This window comes from Passer domesticus, chromosome 25, assembly GCF_036417665.1.
Source record: "Passer domesticus isolate bPasDom1 chromosome 25, bPasDom1.hap1, whole genome shotgun sequence".
NCBI classification, from domain to species: Eukaryota; Metazoa; Chordata; class Aves; order Passeriformes; family Passeridae; genus Passer; species Passer domesticus.
In genome coordinates, this window is record NC_087498.1 from 6,616,431 (window position 1) to 6,634,359 (window position 17,929).

The 17,929-nt window shown below is 47.8% G+C and overlaps 1 protein-coding gene and 1 long non-coding RNA gene across 9 annotated transcripts in view; one reads left to right on the plus strand and one right to left on the minus strand.

Annotated features, from left to right (window-relative positions):
* Positions 1-6,710, plus strand: part of MAGI3 (membrane associated guanylate kinase, WW and PDZ domain containing 3) — a 53,220-nt gene extending 46,510 nt beyond the window's left edge. For 6 of the 7 annotated variants that reach the window (XM_064399313.1, XM_064399307.1, XM_064399308.1 and 3 more), the window contains 2 exons: positions 1,772-1,910; positions 3,668-6,710. In XM_064399313.1, the coding sequence (XP_064255383.1) occupies positions 1,772-1,910; positions 3,668-4,734 (1,206 nt within the window). In that variant the 3' untranslated portion in view covers positions 4,735-6,710. Of the gene's footprint in view, positions 1-1,771; positions 1,911-3,167; positions 3,259-3,667 lie in introns of all 7 variants that reach the window. The other variant, XM_064399314.1, reaches the window with a different exon arrangement.
* Positions 4,845-9,873, minus strand: LOC135286249 (uncharacterized). 2 transcript variants are annotated; one of them, XR_010350680.1, is made up of 3 exons: positions 9,774-9,873; positions 8,491-9,238; positions 4,845-7,106 (listed from the first exon to the last, which is right to left on the minus strand). It is a non-coding gene; the product is annotated as an uncharacterized LOC135286249 (long non-coding RNA). The 2 variants fall into 2 exon arrangements; XR_010350681.1 differs by having other exon boundaries at positions 9,795-9,866.
* Between the last annotated feature and the right edge of the window lie 8,056 nt (positions 9,874-17,929).

A 17,929-nucleotide genomic window follows, 5' to 3' on the forward strand; every position in this document is an offset into this window, starting at 1 on the left:
TCATTTCTGAAGATACAATCCTGATTTTTTCCCAAATACTATGTTAATTCTTGGCTTTGTGTAAGGAATTCACTCTCTAATATTGTAGTAAAAGCAAAGTACATGGGTACAACAGAAGGAACAATGGTAAACGAGACTCTGTGGCTACTGCCCAGGGTTGATTTTCAGAGGCTGAAGCCTCAAGGTGAGCCGGGTACCCATGAGATGGCATCCTTTGCAGTCCTTGTGCTTCCCTGTTGCTGGCACGTGGCTCTGCCTCGCTTTTTCCTGCATTTGCAGAATGGGACTGGCACATATACTTGCTGTGAGACTTAAATGGATTAAGTGGAATTCTTAGTATTCTTTACAGTAATAAGCATTTTCCCCCATGTGTTTGAGAGACAACATGAGTGTAGCATTCAGTGCCAATATTTTGTCTCATAGTCCTCCTTCAGGTCACACTGAGCTCCAGGGTTTTGCTTTTTGAGCAAAGCAACCAAAAAAATTGTTCAGCCCAGAGAAGAGGAGCCAGACCTCACCGGGGTCTGCAGCTTCCTCCCGAGGGGCAGGACCAATGGCAGGCCCTGGGGTAATGGCTGGAACTGTGTCAGGGGAGGGTTATGTTAGATGTTGGGAAAAGGTTTTCCCTCTGAGGGTGGTCTGGCAGTGGAACAGGCTACCCAGGGAATGGTCACAACCCCAAGGCTGCCAGAGCTCAAAGAGTGTTTGGACAGTGCTTTCAGGCACAGGATGGGTGTCTTGTGCAGAGCCACATCTTTGATCTTCCCATCCTTCACACCAAGCCCCTCCCAGTGCTGGCATGTGCCAAGTCCCCAGCCCAGAGCACGGATGGGCCGAGCTCGCCCAGCCTGAGGTTATTCACACTTTTCATTTCTTGTCATCCGGATATGGTGTCTCTTTCTGGTTATACTTTAACAGTGTGAGGAGGAACTTCTCATCCAGCTAGCTGAGCTGTCCCGGTGTGTCTCAGTCCCAGCCTGTCCATGAGGAGCCGGCAGTGACCTCCTTTGGCAGAGTGACTTCAACAAAGCCCAGGAAGCCTAAAGAGGCAGCTAAAGAGGCAGCCAGAAGAGGCAGCTAAAGCTGCTAATGTTACACACCAGTGACATCTGTTGGTTGCTGTGTGCAGTGCCAGATAGGCTCACGCTCCCTTTTTTTCTCATTTCCCTTCTCAATTTTGCCTAAAAGAGAGCTGTTTTTGGCGTATGCTATTCCAGCCCCTTTGCAGCAGCCAGGGAAGTTAGTGCTGGCTGAAATTACCTGCCTGGTATCTGTGAGAGTTGTTTACTGGCTCTGAGACCTCACCACTGATCTGTCCAGCCTGAAATAACAATTCCTTTCCTTACATCCAACCCGTTTTTGCCGTGTTCAGCTTGGCAGTGGGTGTAGGGAATATCCCCTGGATAAGGTGACCTCAGTCGAGTGTGATGTGGTGGATCCATGTTCTCCCTCCACAGCATGATCCAGAATCAATGAAAATGTATTCAAGCACATCCTGTATCTGCCTCATCACTTGTAAATAAATTGAAAATATGGTTAAGATGTCTGGAATCTTTTCCTGAGCAGACAACCTCCATGCATCTCTGAATCCCCCAACCCTGGAGTCACATCCTGCTTGTCATCCATGGAATGGTGTCACTAATGCCCACTGGATTTTAGCACGAGAAGGAAAACAGAAGCATCTGCGTCTGTTATTTTTTCTTTCTCAATTAAAAACTAGTTCACAGTGTCAGGGATTCCAAAGACTAATCTGCTGCTCTTTTTTCCTCAGGTTGGTGACCAAATAGTGGAAATTAATGGAGAACCTACCCAAGGAATCACTCACACACGAGCCATTGAGCTGATTCAGGCTGGAGGAAATAAAGTTATGCTGCTGCTGAGACCAGGGACTGGATTGATACCAGATCACAGTACGTTGTCTCAAGGGCTTTTTGGTGTTGAGGGCGCGAGGCAGGGAAATAAAGTAGGATAAGGAGATTCTGCTACTTGTTCACTGCAGGAGTTGGCAGTTGCCTTTATGACAGCTGTGCATTTATTATTGAATTAAACATAAAAATGAAAATATAAAAATTGAAAAATATCTATTTTTAAGTACAAGGAATATTTGGGGTAAGATTAACACACGACAGTACGTAGGAGCATTGCACAATCTGAAGTTATTCCATATTTCTAATTAGTTTCTCAGCTCTGTCCAAGCTAATCAAGTTTTTCTATAAAAGTATGCTGATTAACCCTGATTGCCTTTTAATTTAAATGAAAATTCTCTGTGCTACAGTATTGTTAAAAGTTTGTTTCTGTACATATTTACTTCTGGTTTTAGCCTTCTAAATTATTAAGTGCTTTGTTTTTCAAAGCCAAAACTTCAGGAAGCAGGAAAGGGACAACTTTACTCTCCAAAGGCATTCAGTTTGATTCAAGGTGATTGCTATGTCTACAAAAAGAAACCACAACTTTGTAGGCCAAAACAAAACCCCCCAAAAAAACAGGAAGGACAGCAAAGCAAATGTTTGCAGGAGCCACAAAGTTCAGAACTGATGGCTTTGCATCTGACTCAGTCCCAAGACTGCAAATCAGAGACTTGTGGCAGTGGCAACAGCACCACTTTAAAGCAAGGAACATATAATTTCCTGAAAATGCATTTTAGTCTTTTTAAGCCCTGATGCTGACACCAAGGTGCTGATGGTTAAACTTCCTAAATTGTAGGGTCACTTTTTCTGATAAGGTGTTTTTCAGTCAGTGATCAACCCCAAGCTTATCCTTTCAAAATCCCAAACACACAGTTTGAGCTACCAAACACTTTGTGTGTTCAGTCACTTACTGGCATTCACTCCAAGGGTAAAATCTGCTCAGAAATGTCTCAATTTCTTTCCTCCGGGGAGCTAGAAAGGGGTCCTGAGCATCACTACTGGCCCTGCCAGTCACAGAAATTCCCTGAGCTTGAGGGAGAAACAGAATCAGACAAGAGGGAACCTCTGGAGCATGTCCGGGCCAGCCCTCTGTCTAGAGTGGGGCCTGGGATGAGGTGAAGGAAGTGGTGGAGTGGGGAAGGGTTTATGGCCTCTTGCCTTGCTGTTAATCCCACATTTCTGATTGAAATCTTGCTTGCTGTACTCTGTAATTTTTTTTTTTTGGTATGTACTTCTGGGCTTTTTCTCTTCCTCCTTCAGGTTTGGCTCCTTCCAGTCTGTGTCCCTACGTGAAACCTGAGCAACATTAAGGGCTTTCAGTGCTTTTCTTGGTTTTTTCCTTAAAGACTTGGTAAATCTGCATGTCTTGTTTCATCGCTTCCTATTTTTACAGTGCAAAGCTATGAATAACCCCACTTTTCACTGTTTCAGATTTCTTTAGGCATAACAGTTCTAGTTTGTTAGGTTTTATTAAACAATGTAGGTCAGGGACTTCTTAATTTGAAATTTTGCTGTGTAGGCTCTAAAATTGTTTTGATTCAAAGACTGTGTCAGTCCTGCAGGGATCCAGCATTCTGAGCACTAGATATTTTTTCCAAAATCACATCCTCAGGGTTGTTGTAGAACAACACAATACAGAAAGCTGGCTAAATAAAGCTTTGAAAGTATGCTACTCTATAATGTTTTATGAATTGAACTCAGTAGTTTGCCAGTTATTACTTTTTGTGTGTTTAATCAGATCTCTTGACATTTGCTTCTAGGTGATTGGGATACCTACAATCCTGCTTCATCAAATGTAATATATGAAGAACAGTCACCGTTATTATCTTCATCTTCCCATTCTGCTTCCCCATCTGAAGTGTGTTATTTAGCAGTACCAGAAGAAGCTTTAACTAGAGTTCAGCTGCCTGAGGAACTGGAACAAGCAGAGAACACTGTGCCTGATAAGATAAGCACTTTAACTGAAAACCTTTGTGAAAGGAAGCCTCAGTCTTCTCCCCAGAGAACAAAGAACAGATGGGAATGTCCCTCAAGTCCTGCATTTGGAATCACTAAAGGTAGTTCAGAAGCAGGGACCAGAAGGGGCAGATCTGCCAGTCCAGCAAAGACAAGGGCTGCTCAAGGATACCCTCACATGGGATTCCACAGCCCCAGGAAAGGGGATCCCGAGAAGAACAATCTCTCACATAAATCTGACAGTTCCAGGAGTGAGAGTAAAACCACAGGAAAAGGGATGAAGAATAGTGACAAAAAGGAGTCTTCCCATGGAAATCGAGGAAGGTCAGCAAGTCCCCAAAGGCATCTCAGCCAGCCAGGAAGCACAGAAGCAGTGGGAAGGATCCAAACATCCTGTTCTGTTGAGCAGTTGAAAGGTGGGAATGGTAAACCAGAAGTCACTAGGAAAGAAAGAATGAAGCAGAATACCCCAGGAAAGACAGAAGGGTGTTTTGCAGACCAGCATTACTCAGTGTTTGGTGGGAATAACCTTCCCTTTAGGGACTCCAGGAGAAATGCCTCTGAGGATGATTTATTAACCAAGTCCAGCTCTGGAGACACAGGTTCCAGTAGATTCAAAACCTCCAGCCTTTCCAGTATCCCACTGCTTTCAATGGAGAAACAAAGGAGGGCAGAAACACAGGAAACTCTTATGCTGAACAGACACCATGGAGAGAGACACATGGAGCTGCCCAATGAAACCAAAGATGGAACTTCCCAACCTGAGAGGAATTCTCCAGTAAGGAAAACATTGATAACTCCTGGGCCATGGAGGGTCCCAAGTGGCTGTAAGGGCACCCCAGCAGCAGGGGTGCCTGGAAAAGGGGTGTGACTGACTGAGAGACACTGGTTTTTAGAACATGTTCTGATCAATTTTCCAATAAGGGTAATTTAAAGCATTGGTTTTTCTCACACAGTTGTCTTTTTTTTTTTCCCTCAGAAACTGGTTAGAGGGAGGAAAGTATTTGATTTGTTCTTGAATTAGCTAAGCTCCATGAAGGACTTTCAGATTGCTTCAGTGAAACCCTTCCATGAGCTGCTGTCCCCGTGTCCCTTTGCAGGCCATGTCTGCATGTTGCACTGCAGTGTTGCACTGCTGCAGCTTCCCCAAGTATTGTGAACTCTGAACAAAGTTATTTACCGCCTGTATTGCCAATGTGATCCTGACTCACTTCCTGTTGTTGTGCCAAGCTGTCTACTGTATCCAGTCAATCTAACCCTTCCCACATGGATTCCAGTCAGAGAAAGGCAGGCTTGGGCTGAAGTGGGTGTTTTCTCTAGAGCAGGTTGCATGCTTACACCAGAAAACTCATGTGTTCTTGCTGGGTCAGGGAGAACACGGGTGAGTTGGTTCTGTCAGTTCCAGGGCAGCAAATGAGTTGTTGATGCTGCTCAGTTCATATGTTTCCTGGAATTTTTATACCTAATACAAAACCCTGTAGCTAAATATGGTATTTAACGCAGTTCTGTAATTTTGCTTTTTCTGACACAGCAGAATCACTTTAGTTCCTTGATTCACAGGGATTTGGGTTGCAGACATCTGTGAGAGGAAAGAAAATTCTGGATTCTCTTAAATAACACAATTCCTTTGGTTTCACTCATGGCACCATGACACCTTCAGCCTCGGTGTGGAGCTCATACTGAAGTCCCATCTTTGATTATTTAATGCTAGTTAGGAATTGGGGTTTTTTCCCCTCTGTAGAGGTAAGAACTGACTGTAGGGCAGATTCAGCTACCAGAACAGCTTTTTCAGTGAAGTTCTTGCCTGTATATTTTAGAACTCTCCCCGATTTACTATGCATGTGTGACCAAGAAGCATTGATGACAAACAGGATACCGGAGACACACCATCTATGGTTTAGGCTGGCAGAGATGTTTTAAAGAGGGATGTTACCACCAGAACCTACTGACACATCAGTTCTATGGCTGTAAGAACAACAGAAATGAAAGTGGTTTATTTTATTCACAGTTTTAGTGATTATTTCCTGACATCTGGGATTTTTAATGACTGCAGAAAAGTGGTGAAAGGATGCCCTTGGTCCAGTTTGCTGGAGAAAGAAGAGTAAATCATTGAGCTTTAGTTACTTAAAATAGAAACATGATTTGCTCTTTGCAAGTGAATATCTCACTTTGGCTTTGAAACGTTAAATGTTTTTGAAGGCTAACAAAGCACAGTGAGGCAGTTCTGAGTGGAATTCTTCACAAATACAGCTGACTGCTCAAACGGCTTTTAAACAAAGACTTGGGAATTCAAAAGGCTTTAAAGCAGCTCTGAACTGTGCTCACCTGCTCAATACCAGCTGAGCCACTGACACCAGGGTTGCTGTGTAGCATAACGCGTACAAATACTCCCTGGGTAGAATATGACTGTGAAATATTTAATACTCTGAAGTAGCCTGTGTAGATATTGCCCTGTGTTCTTCCCCAGAGGTTGGTTGATGTTGAGCTGTGTGCACTCAGCCTGACCACTGAGTACAGTGAAAAATACAGTGCTTTAGTTCCAGATGAATTAGCCCCACTGAAATGATCTCCCTGCCATCAACTCCTCTCTATTTTTCTATATGTTCATGTGACCTGATACTGTCTTACCTGTGTGTGATTTCTCCTTCCATAGATCTTGTATCTGTACTTCCTGCATCAAACTTAGCCATGTGGCTTTGGAATGCTACGCAATGTATGGATGTACTGGGTGTAAATGTTTATATATTGTACAGCACCTTTATACAGACTTCTGAGGTTCTGACTAGAGAGAGACCTGTAAATCGCTCATTATTTTTTATATAGATATTAAAAACAAATTGCAGTTCATGGCCTGTTGATTCTGCATTGTCTAAACCAGGTTCTTGCTTGGCTTTCAGGGGTGTGATGCAGGTTTTACCCACAAACAACTCTTCTGGAAAATTAATGCAGTTTATTATTAGAAGTCCTTGATCCCCCATTCAAAAAACAAATGTTCAGCAAAGACAGTATAAAAATCATTAAGTCCTGTCAAAAAAGTACAGCAATGAAGTACTCGTCCAATAGGTTATATATAAAATTGTAATCTCCTTTTGCATCTTACAACTTTTCCTCGTATAGAAAATAGCTGTAAATAATTTAGTACCTGCTGCAGCTCTTGTATGGCTTTAGTGCTTGATGTTCCACACCAGTTCCTACTGGTTTCAGTGCTAGCTGCCAGGATTCAGCCCCATTAATCCAGTTTTTCTGTGCATGGCATGGGATGACATGATGAAGCCAGTGCATTCCGGATATTGTAGAACAATAAAGCGTAAGGAAAACTTCTGATACATACACAGAAAATCTGTTTAAAAACTGAAATTATACATTTTCTTTTTTTTCCCATTCTGCCCATAGTGCTGGTTTTCTTCTCCGGTGTCTGGTGGACATGTCTAGGACTGATGTTCTGTCATTACACTTATGGTTAGGGCTAGGATTCTCCCCCCATTAGGGTGAGAGTTAGAGTTGGGGTTGGGTGAGGGGTTAAGGTTAGGGTTGGGGTTTTTAAGGGCTTGACTTGAGAGGGGAAACCTGCCTTTTTCCATCATATGAGAAATTTAAAGTGAGCAAACACCTGTTTGTCTAATATTTTGGGGGACTAAATTAAAGGGCATAATCTATTTATTTGCCATTGTGTCAGTTTAAGTGGAGGCAACTGCCTCATTTCCCCATTTTAAGGGGTTCACTTGAAGGAAGCTTTCCCTTTTTCAGCATTTTAAGGGTTTAAATCTGCATTTCGGGGTGCTTCTACCCATGCCCCAGTACCAAATATCTTGTATAGGAGCAAGTCTGGCACACGAATAAACCTAACACCACCCAAGAGTCTATTATTTTTCTTATTTTTATTTATATCACCCTAATTAGAGACCCCAATGAGAGTAACACTATTCATATCATTACTGTTCTTCTCTGCTTAACCCTAAATAGAGTTACGGTTATGGTCAGGATTAGGGTTTAGCATTAGATTTACGGTTAGGGTTTAGGATTCGATTTAGGGGTAGAATTTAGGGTTAGGGTTTAGGCCCCTGAACATGATGCTGGCCCGTTTCCCTATGCAACAAAGCTTAGCAGGCTGGGTTCCTGATGCGAGTTTGCAGGAGGTGTTTGGCACTCCAAGGCTTACCAGAATTTTGCTTTGCTGTAGCTTTTGTCTGGGAGATATGGGGTGCCCCCTTCTAACCCCTACCTCCTCCCCTCAGCCCTCTTTTGCAGTGTCCTCTTATCAGCCCCACACCTCGAATGGAACTTCCAGCCCTGCCTACCCCTGCCCCACCCTTCACTCCAGCCCGCCCGGGCCCTGCCCCATCACTCACTCCATGCATCACGCCAACCCAGCCTGGACCAGCCCTGGCCGGTCCCTCACTCCCTCACCGCCCGCCTGGGACTCTCTGCAGCACCTTGTGGGAGGGGGATAGCGCGGACCTGGCAGCAGGACAACACCCAAACAAAACAGGAAAGGACAACGTCTGTGGGCTGCGGGCTGAGGGGAGGGGGTTGGAGCATGGGGGCAGCTGAGAGGCAGAAGGGGTCCTTAGGAGCCACTGCCCCTGAACACCAAGGCTGGCCCTTTCCCCTGAAAAACAAAACTCACCAGGCCAGGTTCCTGATGTCAGTTTGCAGGAGGCACTTGGCACTGTCAAACCAGACACAGCTGCCTGTGGGGGCACCTTGCATCTGGGAGGTGATGAATTTCAGCAGGCAGCCGGCCACTCCGGGCCACCAGGCTCAGGACACGAACGATGGCCTTTTCTCTGAGAAACAAAACTCACCAGGCAAGGTTCATGGTGTCAGGTTATATGTAGGTTCTTTTGGGGTGTTCATTTCTATAGTGCAGGATTCCTCTCCTACACAGGTGTCTGCATCTGGTGCTATCCACAATGACTCCATTTGGCCTGGAACTTACCGTCTTTAGACCATCACTTTTTTTCCCAATTCACTCTGTGACCTCAGGCCCTTTTTAAATGTATTCCACTGCAGTCTTAAAACTCTGCGTTTTTAGGGAGTATCCCTTCTGATTCTCACCCTGAAAGTGTTTCAAAAACCCCTGATATAGCCCTTATAACCTCCTTAGAATACCCTAAAATGCCCAGAATGTGCTGAGAAGCCTTCTAGAATCCCTTACATACCCTTAGAAGTTGTGGAAAAACCTTGAGAAAAACCTGCTCAGCCTCCAAGGCCCAGCTGTTGCTCTCAAACCCTCTGATGTCTTCCCTACCTTTTTGCAGTGGGTCTTGTTGTCCTCTGAGGGTTCTGTCCTTGTCCTGCTGTGAGGGTTGTAGTCTTGTGCCAGCAGGAGGATTCCAGTCTGCTCCCGCTCTTAGGGTTGCTGGGTTGTGCTGCTGTTGGGGGGAAAAGGCTGTTCTTTGGGCGGCTGGTTAGGGTGAGGCTAGGGCTGGGGTGAGAGGTGCTGCACCTGTGCCCTAACCCTACCTGGTACCCTGTGTCCTTTGTACCCCGAACCCTCAGTGGCAGCTCTCCACCTGTCAAGGCCCCCCCACCCACACGTCTGTGTGTCACCCTAAACCCCCCGACATTGTCCCTTAGCCCCCTAACCTCCACCGAGCACTCTCCACCCGGGTAGGGGTGGTTTTTAGGGTGACGTTAGGGCTGGTGTGAGGGCTGCTTCACCTCTCACGCTCAGGCACCCCCCACTTTGCCCCTCGAGGCACCCCCTGCCCCTCAGCCTCTTTGTGTCACCCCCGAGTTCCCCACTGCAGCCTCTCAGGGTCTCTGTGCCACCCTGGAGCCCCCCCTTTGCTCCTAAAGGCCCCTTCTGCCTCTCAGCTGCCCCCATGCTCTGTGTCACCCTCCAGCCCCCTCCCCTCAGCCCGCAGCCCCTGGTGACACCCCGCAGCCCACAGACGTTGTCCCTACCTGTTTTATTTGGGTGCTGACCTGCTGCCAGGGCCGCACTGTCCCCGCCTTCCAGCTCCCACGAGCCGCTGGATGCCTCGTGGAGTGAGGGGCAGGGCCGGGGACGGGAGAAGGGCGGGGAGAGAGCTGGGCATGGGCGGGAGCGGGAGGGGAAAAGAGCGGCGTGTTGCGGGGTGGGGGGAAAGAGGGAACGCGGCAGGGCGGGAGGGGAGAGGGTGAGAGACGGGACAGGGCGGGAGGGGGAGAGGAGAAGAACGCGCTAGAGAAGGGGGGGAGAGGGACGGGACAGGGCGGGAGGGGAGAGGGTGAGAGACGGGACAGGGGCGGGAGGGGGAGAGGAGAAGAACGCGCTAGGGAAGGAGGGGAGAGGGGCACGGAGAGGGACGGGGCAGGGCGGGAGGGAGAGGGTGAGAGACGGGACAGGGGCGGGAGGGGGAGAGGAGAAGAACGGCGCTAGGGAAGGGGGGGAGAGGGGCAGGGAGAGGGACGGGGCAGGGCGGGAAATTCGCCGAGGAGTGCCGGGAGAAGAAGGGGACGCGGCAGAAGAAGGCTGAGGGGAGGAGAAGGCACCCCAAATCTCCCAAACAAATGTAGCAGCCAAATAAAACTGTAGTCAGCCTTGGAGTGCCAAAGTGAAACAAGGAACCCGGGCTGGTGAGTTTTGTTTCTCAGGGAAAAGCCCAGCATTGTTCAGCTGCCTTTGGCCCTGAGTGGCCGACTGTCTGCTGAAGTGCCGCACAGCACAGGAATCCACCCAGACGTAAGATGCCCCCCCACCGCAAACACTGGCTGCTTTGACAGTGCCAAGTGCCTCCTGCAAACTGACACCCGGAACCTGGGCATTTATTTGCCATTGTATCAGTTTCAGTGGAAGCAACTATCCCATTTTCTAATTTTAAACAGGTTCACTTGAAGGAAGTTCTGCCTTTTTCAGAATTTTAAAGGTTTAAATTTGCATTTCAGGGCATTTCTTTCCACTCTCTAGGACCAAGTATCTCAGAGAAGGGCCAGGCTGGTACCTGGGTAGCCCTAATGCTAGGAGACTATTATTTTTCTATTTTTTCTTTATCATATAGATAGCCCTAATTCAAGGCCCTAAGGAGAGTGAGATCATTCATGTAATTAGTACTGTTCTCTACCTTAATTAGTCACACTTGATGCTCCACTCAGTACTCACCAAGAAATAATTATGTAAGTTAACAACAAATTATGCAATTTATCTAATCACACAACCTAAACGCAAAGTTTTATTTCTTACCAGCATCTGCCCTTTTAGTCCAAACAGTTGTAGCAAAAACAAAACACTGTCATTTCTCTAAAGAGTTTTCTCCTACAGCAAGCCCCTTACCCCTCTCAAATTCAAGTGAGTGGAGCCAAACAGCTGCAGCTGCTTTGAGGGCTTTTATACCTGGTGAGATTTGCCCCTCCCTCTTCCCAGGTGCTGTGGTAACGAGAGCCCATCAGGGCCCATCAGGGGTATATTAACCCCAGCCTTTGCTAAGGGGCTTCATTCTCTCTTTGGGATCTGCTAAGGTAAGAGCTCTCTCAGCTTATATCAGCTTGTTTTCAGCCGGTGCTTTTGGGTATGTAAAGCAACAGGAGCTTTGAAGATACTGTGAGGAAAACAGCATGGAGCATAGAGAGTATTTAAGTTCATGATTTTTGGATTGTGGGTTCGGGAGTGGTAAGGTGCTTTTGTTCTTGGGGGTTTTTTGGGGTTTTTTTGGTTTTTTTAGGAGGAATGCAACTTTCTGAAATTCCAGATTGTGTCAAGTGGAGTACTTTTTTCAGCAGATTCATAATGTCACAAAAGGGATTTGCTCTGTGTCCAAGATGATATTTGAGATTGAGGCTTCAAATGAGTTAAGCATTGTGACTAGGAGAGGGAGGGTGAAGAGCTTTTAATGACTCTATTTAGGAGTTATCGTGGGTGGTTTTGAAGGCAGCAGGATGAGAAACGGTGTCTACAGCGCACAAGCTCATCCACTGCAGTCAGAGAAATGCTATGTAACTTCCTCTCTCTAACCTAGGTGCCACTCACAATAACACCCTTGGACTCAGTATGAAGCCAGAGACTCAAGGACCTAGGCACACTCAGGAGAGGACAAGTAGCCGACTTGCTGGGAGTTGGCCCATATAACACAAAGCTCATATGTTGTTTTTGGTTTACTTTATTGCAGCTGACTGAGAGGTTAACAGGCGATCGTGGCAGAGGTGCTCTGAGGCATACTTATTTCAGGTCCAGCGTGGACTCACATCACCGGTCATCCAAAAGATAAGTTGGGGGCCACAGCCTGGAGATGGGATGATAGGAGAGTAGTGGGTTGGAAATTCCTGGGACAGATTTAAAAATTAGCAGGGGGAAAAGCAATGCCCTCTCAGGGCCCTCTTAAGACACCTAAAAGGAGAGGCTCTACCTTTGCTAACAGCTGTAGGGTGTGCAGTGCAGAACAGTTCCAGTCTATGTTGTGTTGTCCGGTGTATACTGTGTTACCTAGTGTGTCTTTGGGGTCCCTCGGATCAGATATCTCTGCGTTTTTCCCCTCGAGGCCCTTACCACAAGCATCAGCCGTAGGTTCTTGAACGCTCGCACTTCTCTGCATGATGCCAATATCATTTGTTCTTTTACTGGCGGGCTCGGCCGTGTTTCCGAGTCACATCGCAGAAGCGTCGAGTAGGACATGTTTTGAGGCCTTGCTCCCAGCCATATCACCATCCATCTTTTCTAGCCATGGGCTGTAATGTCCTGGAGTTTATAAGATTGTATGTGTTTGCGCGTCTCACGTCTTTCACTGTAGCCCTTTGAGGAGTCGTTCAGAAAACTGGCATCATTCTTAGCATCTGTGATGTCTTCTTGAATATGCGCATAGGTAGAGGATGCTGACCAGAGGATTTACAGGCATCCATCTTTGCAGTTCTTGGAAGAAATCATTCCGTTAGCATCTTCTTCCTCCAGGGTTCTCTGAGCCTCAGCGGCTCACCATCGAGCTCACCTCAGTCATTTCTTTCTGCATTCTCTCGGTCCTTGCAGTCATTCCTCTTGCCAAGAGATTTCTGTCCCTGTTGTGTCCCCTTTGTTTGTCACGTCCTGTCCTGTGTCACGGGTGTCTGCACATATTTGTGTCGGAGCTGCTCTGCTCTGCTGCATAGTCTGGTGTGATAGGACAAATCCTGGGGGCTTGAAATTTGTAGTGCGGGGAGTAGTTGGACTATGGATGGTATTCCTAGGTTGATCCAAGATGTCTGGAGCTGTGAAGTTGTCCTGCAGCCCTTTGACATTTGTCCTGACTTTCTTTCAGATGGAGAGGGATAAAATGTGTGGCGGAGCACCCGATCCCAGGTGAGTGGGTTCCCCCGAGCAGGTCAGTCCCTGTTTGTCTCTGCATGGAGAGCGTAAATGGTGACTCTGTTACAGCATTTTTCTTTGTCCTTATTTTTAGGAAGTAAAGCCATGTAGCGACGGTCAAGTTGAAGTGGGCAAGGTGAGCAGTGGAGAGAAGCAGCTGTTATTGCTGGGGTCTCAAGTTCCGGTGCAACTCTGTCTCTGTTCTTGTTTGTGTGCCTTAGGCAATCTGCTCAGGTTACGCCAAGCCCCTGTCACCAACCGGCCGATGGACCAGGTTTGCTGCTCTTGTGAGCCCTGTGGAGGTATTGCAGGACCCTGTGATGAAGCCTTGAAATTTTCTATTTAAAGGTTGCTTTTGAGTAGCCCTTAGGAATGACCAAGGAGTTGTGGTGAGTCGGGGAGGTATCGAGGAGGAGCCGGGGTCCGCTCAGTTCTCAGCTGTGCTACATCACCTCGTCTCCTCTGAGACGACGGCGTCGGTCTCAGAGCACGGCCGAAGCGTGCGGCCCGAGGACCCGGTCACTCTTAGGAGGCGGTGAGTAGCAGACTTGTTGGGTTTTGGTCGATGTGCTGCTAAGATGATGCACTGATGTCTGGTTTTCTTTATCCTGACATACTAGGAGACGACAGCCCGGTGACAGCAGGAACCTCCCAGACAGCCTGGTGGCCTTCCTTTGCACCTGATGTGGATTCTCATTCCGGGACAGCCAAGAGATAAGTTGAGGGCTATGACTCACAGAGGGGATGGAAGGGGGCTGCTGCATCAGGACTCCCTGGGAGGGATTTTTGAGTCAGGCTTGGAGATGAGGCTATCCAGGAAAAGTCGTCTTACGGCCACACAAAAGCCAAGTGTCACTTTTGATCCCAGTGCTGTGGTCAGCAGGGCAGAGCAGTCCTGGTGTGTATTGTGTCACTTGTCTATTGTGCATTATGTGTTGTTTGGGTATCTCATGTCTTTTACCTTAGCCCTTTGAGTGGCCTGTCAGAAACCCTGGCATCATTCTTGGCATCTGTGATCTCTGCATTTCTTGGCCTGGCACCAATGCCATAGGACTTTTGTCTCAGGCTCTCTGATAGGCATGAGAAGCGCATCTCTCTTTAGGAGCTTCCGGTCAGATGTCTTTGAAGGTCTTGTTCTGAGCTGAAGGGACAGCTGCAGCCTGCAAGGATCCATTATTGCGGATTCGGACTTGTAAGAAAGCAAGGATAGGTAGAGGATTCTGACCATAGGATTCTTGGGCATTCATCATTGCAGTTCTTGCAATAAATCAATCAGTTAGTATCTTCTTCTTCCAGGGTTCTGTGAGCCTCATCAGCTCGCTGTTGGTCTCACCTCGGTCCTCTCATTTTGCAATCTCTCGGTCCTTGCAGTCCTTCTTCTTGCCAAGAGATTTCTGTCCCTGTTGTGTCCCCATTGTTTGTCACGTCCTGTCCTGTGTCACGGGTGTCTGCACGTATTTGTGCCGGAGCTGCTCTGCCCTGCTGCATAGCCTGGTGTGACAGGACAAATCCTGGGGGCTTGAAATTTGTAGTGTGGGGTGTCGTTGGACTCTAGATGGTATTCCTAGGTTGATCCAAGATGTCTGGAGCTGTGAAGTTGTCCTGCAGCCCTTTGACATTTGTCCTGACTTTTTCAGATGCAGATGGATAAAATCCATGGCAGAGCACCCCATCCCAGGTGAGTGGGTTCCCCTGAGCAGGTCAGTCCCTGTTTGTCTCTGCAGGGGGAGTGTAAATGGTGACTCTGTGTTACAGCATTGTTCTTTATTTTTAGGAAGTAAAGCCATCTAGCAGCAGCCAAGGCGAAGTGGTCAAGGTGAGCAGTGACTAGTGGACAGAAGCAGTTGTTATTGCTGAGATCTCAATCTCTGGTGCAACTCTAAGCATACATTCTGGTTTGTGTGCTTCAGGCAATCCATTTGGAGTATGCATAACTCCCCGTGACACACTGGCCAATGGACTGTGATCGCTGCTCTCATGAGCCCTGTGGAGGTATTACAGGAGTTGATGATGAAGCCTCTGCCTTTTCTATTTAAAAGTGTGACCCGGGTAGCCTTTGGCAACGGCTGAGGAGTTGGAGTGAGTCGGGGAATAGGGAGGAGGAGCGGGTGTCCACTCTGGTTTCAGCAATGCCGCATCACCTTTTCTCCCCTCAACCGAGGCGAACCTTGTGACGACGGCGTCAGCCTCTGAGTGCAGCCGAAGTGTGCGGCATTCATTTGAGACCCAGGCATTGCTAGGAGAACGGTGAGTAACAGAATTGTCGGGTTTTGGCCGATGCGCTGCCAAGTTCTGGCATTGATGCTCTGTTTTCTTGAATGCAGCTGACTAAGACAACGGCCCGGTGACAGCAGGAACTTCCCAGACGGCGAGGTGGCCTTCTTTGGCACCTGACCCGGACCAGCATCTGCAGATAAGTCGAGGGCTATGACCCAGAGAGGGGATGATAGTGGAGTGCTGGGTTGGAACTCACAGGGAGGGGGTTTTGAGCCTGCTTTGGAGATGGGGATGTCCAAGAAGCGGCCCCTTAGGCCACACAAAAGCCAAGTGTCACTTTTGATCGCAGGGCAGAGCAATCCCGGAGTGTATTGTGTCACTTGTCTGTCATGCATTCTGTGTGTTTGGCTGCCTCATGTCTTTTACCTTAGTCCTTTGAGTGGCCTATCAGAAACCCTGGCATCATCCTTAGCATCTGTGATCTCTGCATTTCTTGGCCTGGCACCAGTAGGACTTTTGACTCGGGAGCTCAGACAGGCATTGGAATTGCATTTCTCTTTAGGAGCATCCAGTCTGATGTCTTTGCAGGTCTTGTTCTGAGCTGTACCTACTGCTGTGCCTTGCAAGGATCCATTACGGCACATTAGGACTTGTAAGAATGCAAGGATAGGTAGAGGATTCTGACAGTAGGATTCACAGGCATCCATCTTTGCAGTTCTTGCAATAAATCATTCAGTTAGCATCTTCTTCCTCCAGGGCTCTCTGAGCATCGTCAGCTCACCGTCGGTCTCACCTCAGTCATTTCATTTTGCATTCTCTTGGTCCTTGCAGTCATTCCTCTTGCCCTGAGATTTCTGTCCCTGTTGTGTCCCCATTGTTTGTCATGTCCTGTCCTGTGTCACGGGTGTCTGCACATATTTGTGCCGGAGCTGCTCTGCCCTGCTGCATAGCCTGGTGTGATAGGACAAATCCTGGGGGCTTGAAATTGGTAGTGTGGGGTGTAGTTGGACTCTAGCTGGTATTCCTAGGTTGACCCAAGATGTCTGGAGCTGTGAAGTTGTCCTGCAGCCCTCTGACTTTTGTCCTGACTTTCTTTCAGATGCAGATGGATAAAATCCATGGCGGAGCACCCCATGCCAGGTGAGTGGGTTCCCTGAGCAGGTCAGTCCCTGTTTGTCTCTGCAGGGGGAGTGTAAATGGTGACTCTGTTACAGCATTTTTCTTTTTCTTTATTTTAGGAAGTAAAGGCATATAGCAACAGTCAAGTTCAAGTGGGCAAGGTGAGCAGTGGGCAGAAGCAGTTGTTATTGCTGGGGTCTCAATTTCTGGTGCAACTCTAAGCCTGTGTTCTTGTTTGTGTGCTTTAGGCCATCTACTCAGGTTCTGCTAAGCCCCTGTCACCAACCAGGTGATGGACCAAGTTTGCTGCTCTTGTGAGCCCTGTGGAGGTATTGCAGGACTCTGTCATGAAGCCTTGAAATTGTCTATTTTAGGGTCCCTTCTGGATAGCCCTCAGGCATGGCCGAGGAGTCACGGTGAGTCTGGGAGGTATTGAGGGGGAGGGAGGGTCCACTCAATTCTCAGCAGTGCCACGTCACCTCGTCTCCCCTTTACCCAGGCGTAGCCCGAGACGTCGGCGTTGGCCTGAGAGCACGGCCGAAGTGTGCGGCCCGAGGAGCCGGTCATTCACAGGAGGCGGTGAGTAGCAGAATTGTCGGGTTTTGGTCGACGTGCTGCTAAGATGCCGCACTGATGTCTGGTTTTCTTTATCCTGACAGATTAGAGACGACAGCCCCGTGACAGCAGGAACCTCCCAGACAGCCTGGTGGCCTTCCTTTGCACCTGATGCGGATTCTCATTCCCAGACATGCAAGAGATAAGTCGAGGGCTGTGCGTCACAGAGGGGATGCAGACGGAAGGGGGCTGCTGTGTCAGGACTCACTGGGAGGGATTTTTTGAGTCAGCTTTGGAGCAGAGGATATCCAGAAAATGATGTCTTAAGACCACACAAGCCAAGTGTCATTTTTGATCCCAGTGCTGTGGTCAGCAGGGCAGAGCAGTCCTGGTGTGTGTCGTGTCACTTGTGAGTCGTGCCTTATGTGTTGTTTGTATGTCTCATGTCTTTTCCCTTAGCCCTTTGTGAGGCCTCTCAGAAACCCTGGCATCATTCTTAGCATCTGTGATCTCTGCATTTCTTGGCTTGGCACCAGTGCCATAGGACTTTTGACTCGGGAGCTCAGACAGGCATCAGAATTGCATTTCTCTTTAGAAGCATCCAGTCTGATGTCTTTGAAGGTCTCATTCCGAGCCGTACGGACAGCTGTGCCCCGCAAGGATCCATTACTGCGGGTTAGGACTCGAAGTGACGTGAGGATAGGTAGAGGATTCTGACTGTAGGATTCACAGGCATCCATTTTTGCAGTTCTTTGAAGAAATCATTCAGTTAGCATCTTCTTTCTCCAGGATTCTCTGAGCCTCATCGGTTCGCCATCAGTCTTACCTCAGTCACTTCATTTTGCCTTAATTTTGCAGTCATTCTTCTTGCCAAGTGATTTCTGTTCCTGTTGTGTCCCCTTTGTTTGTCACGTCCTGT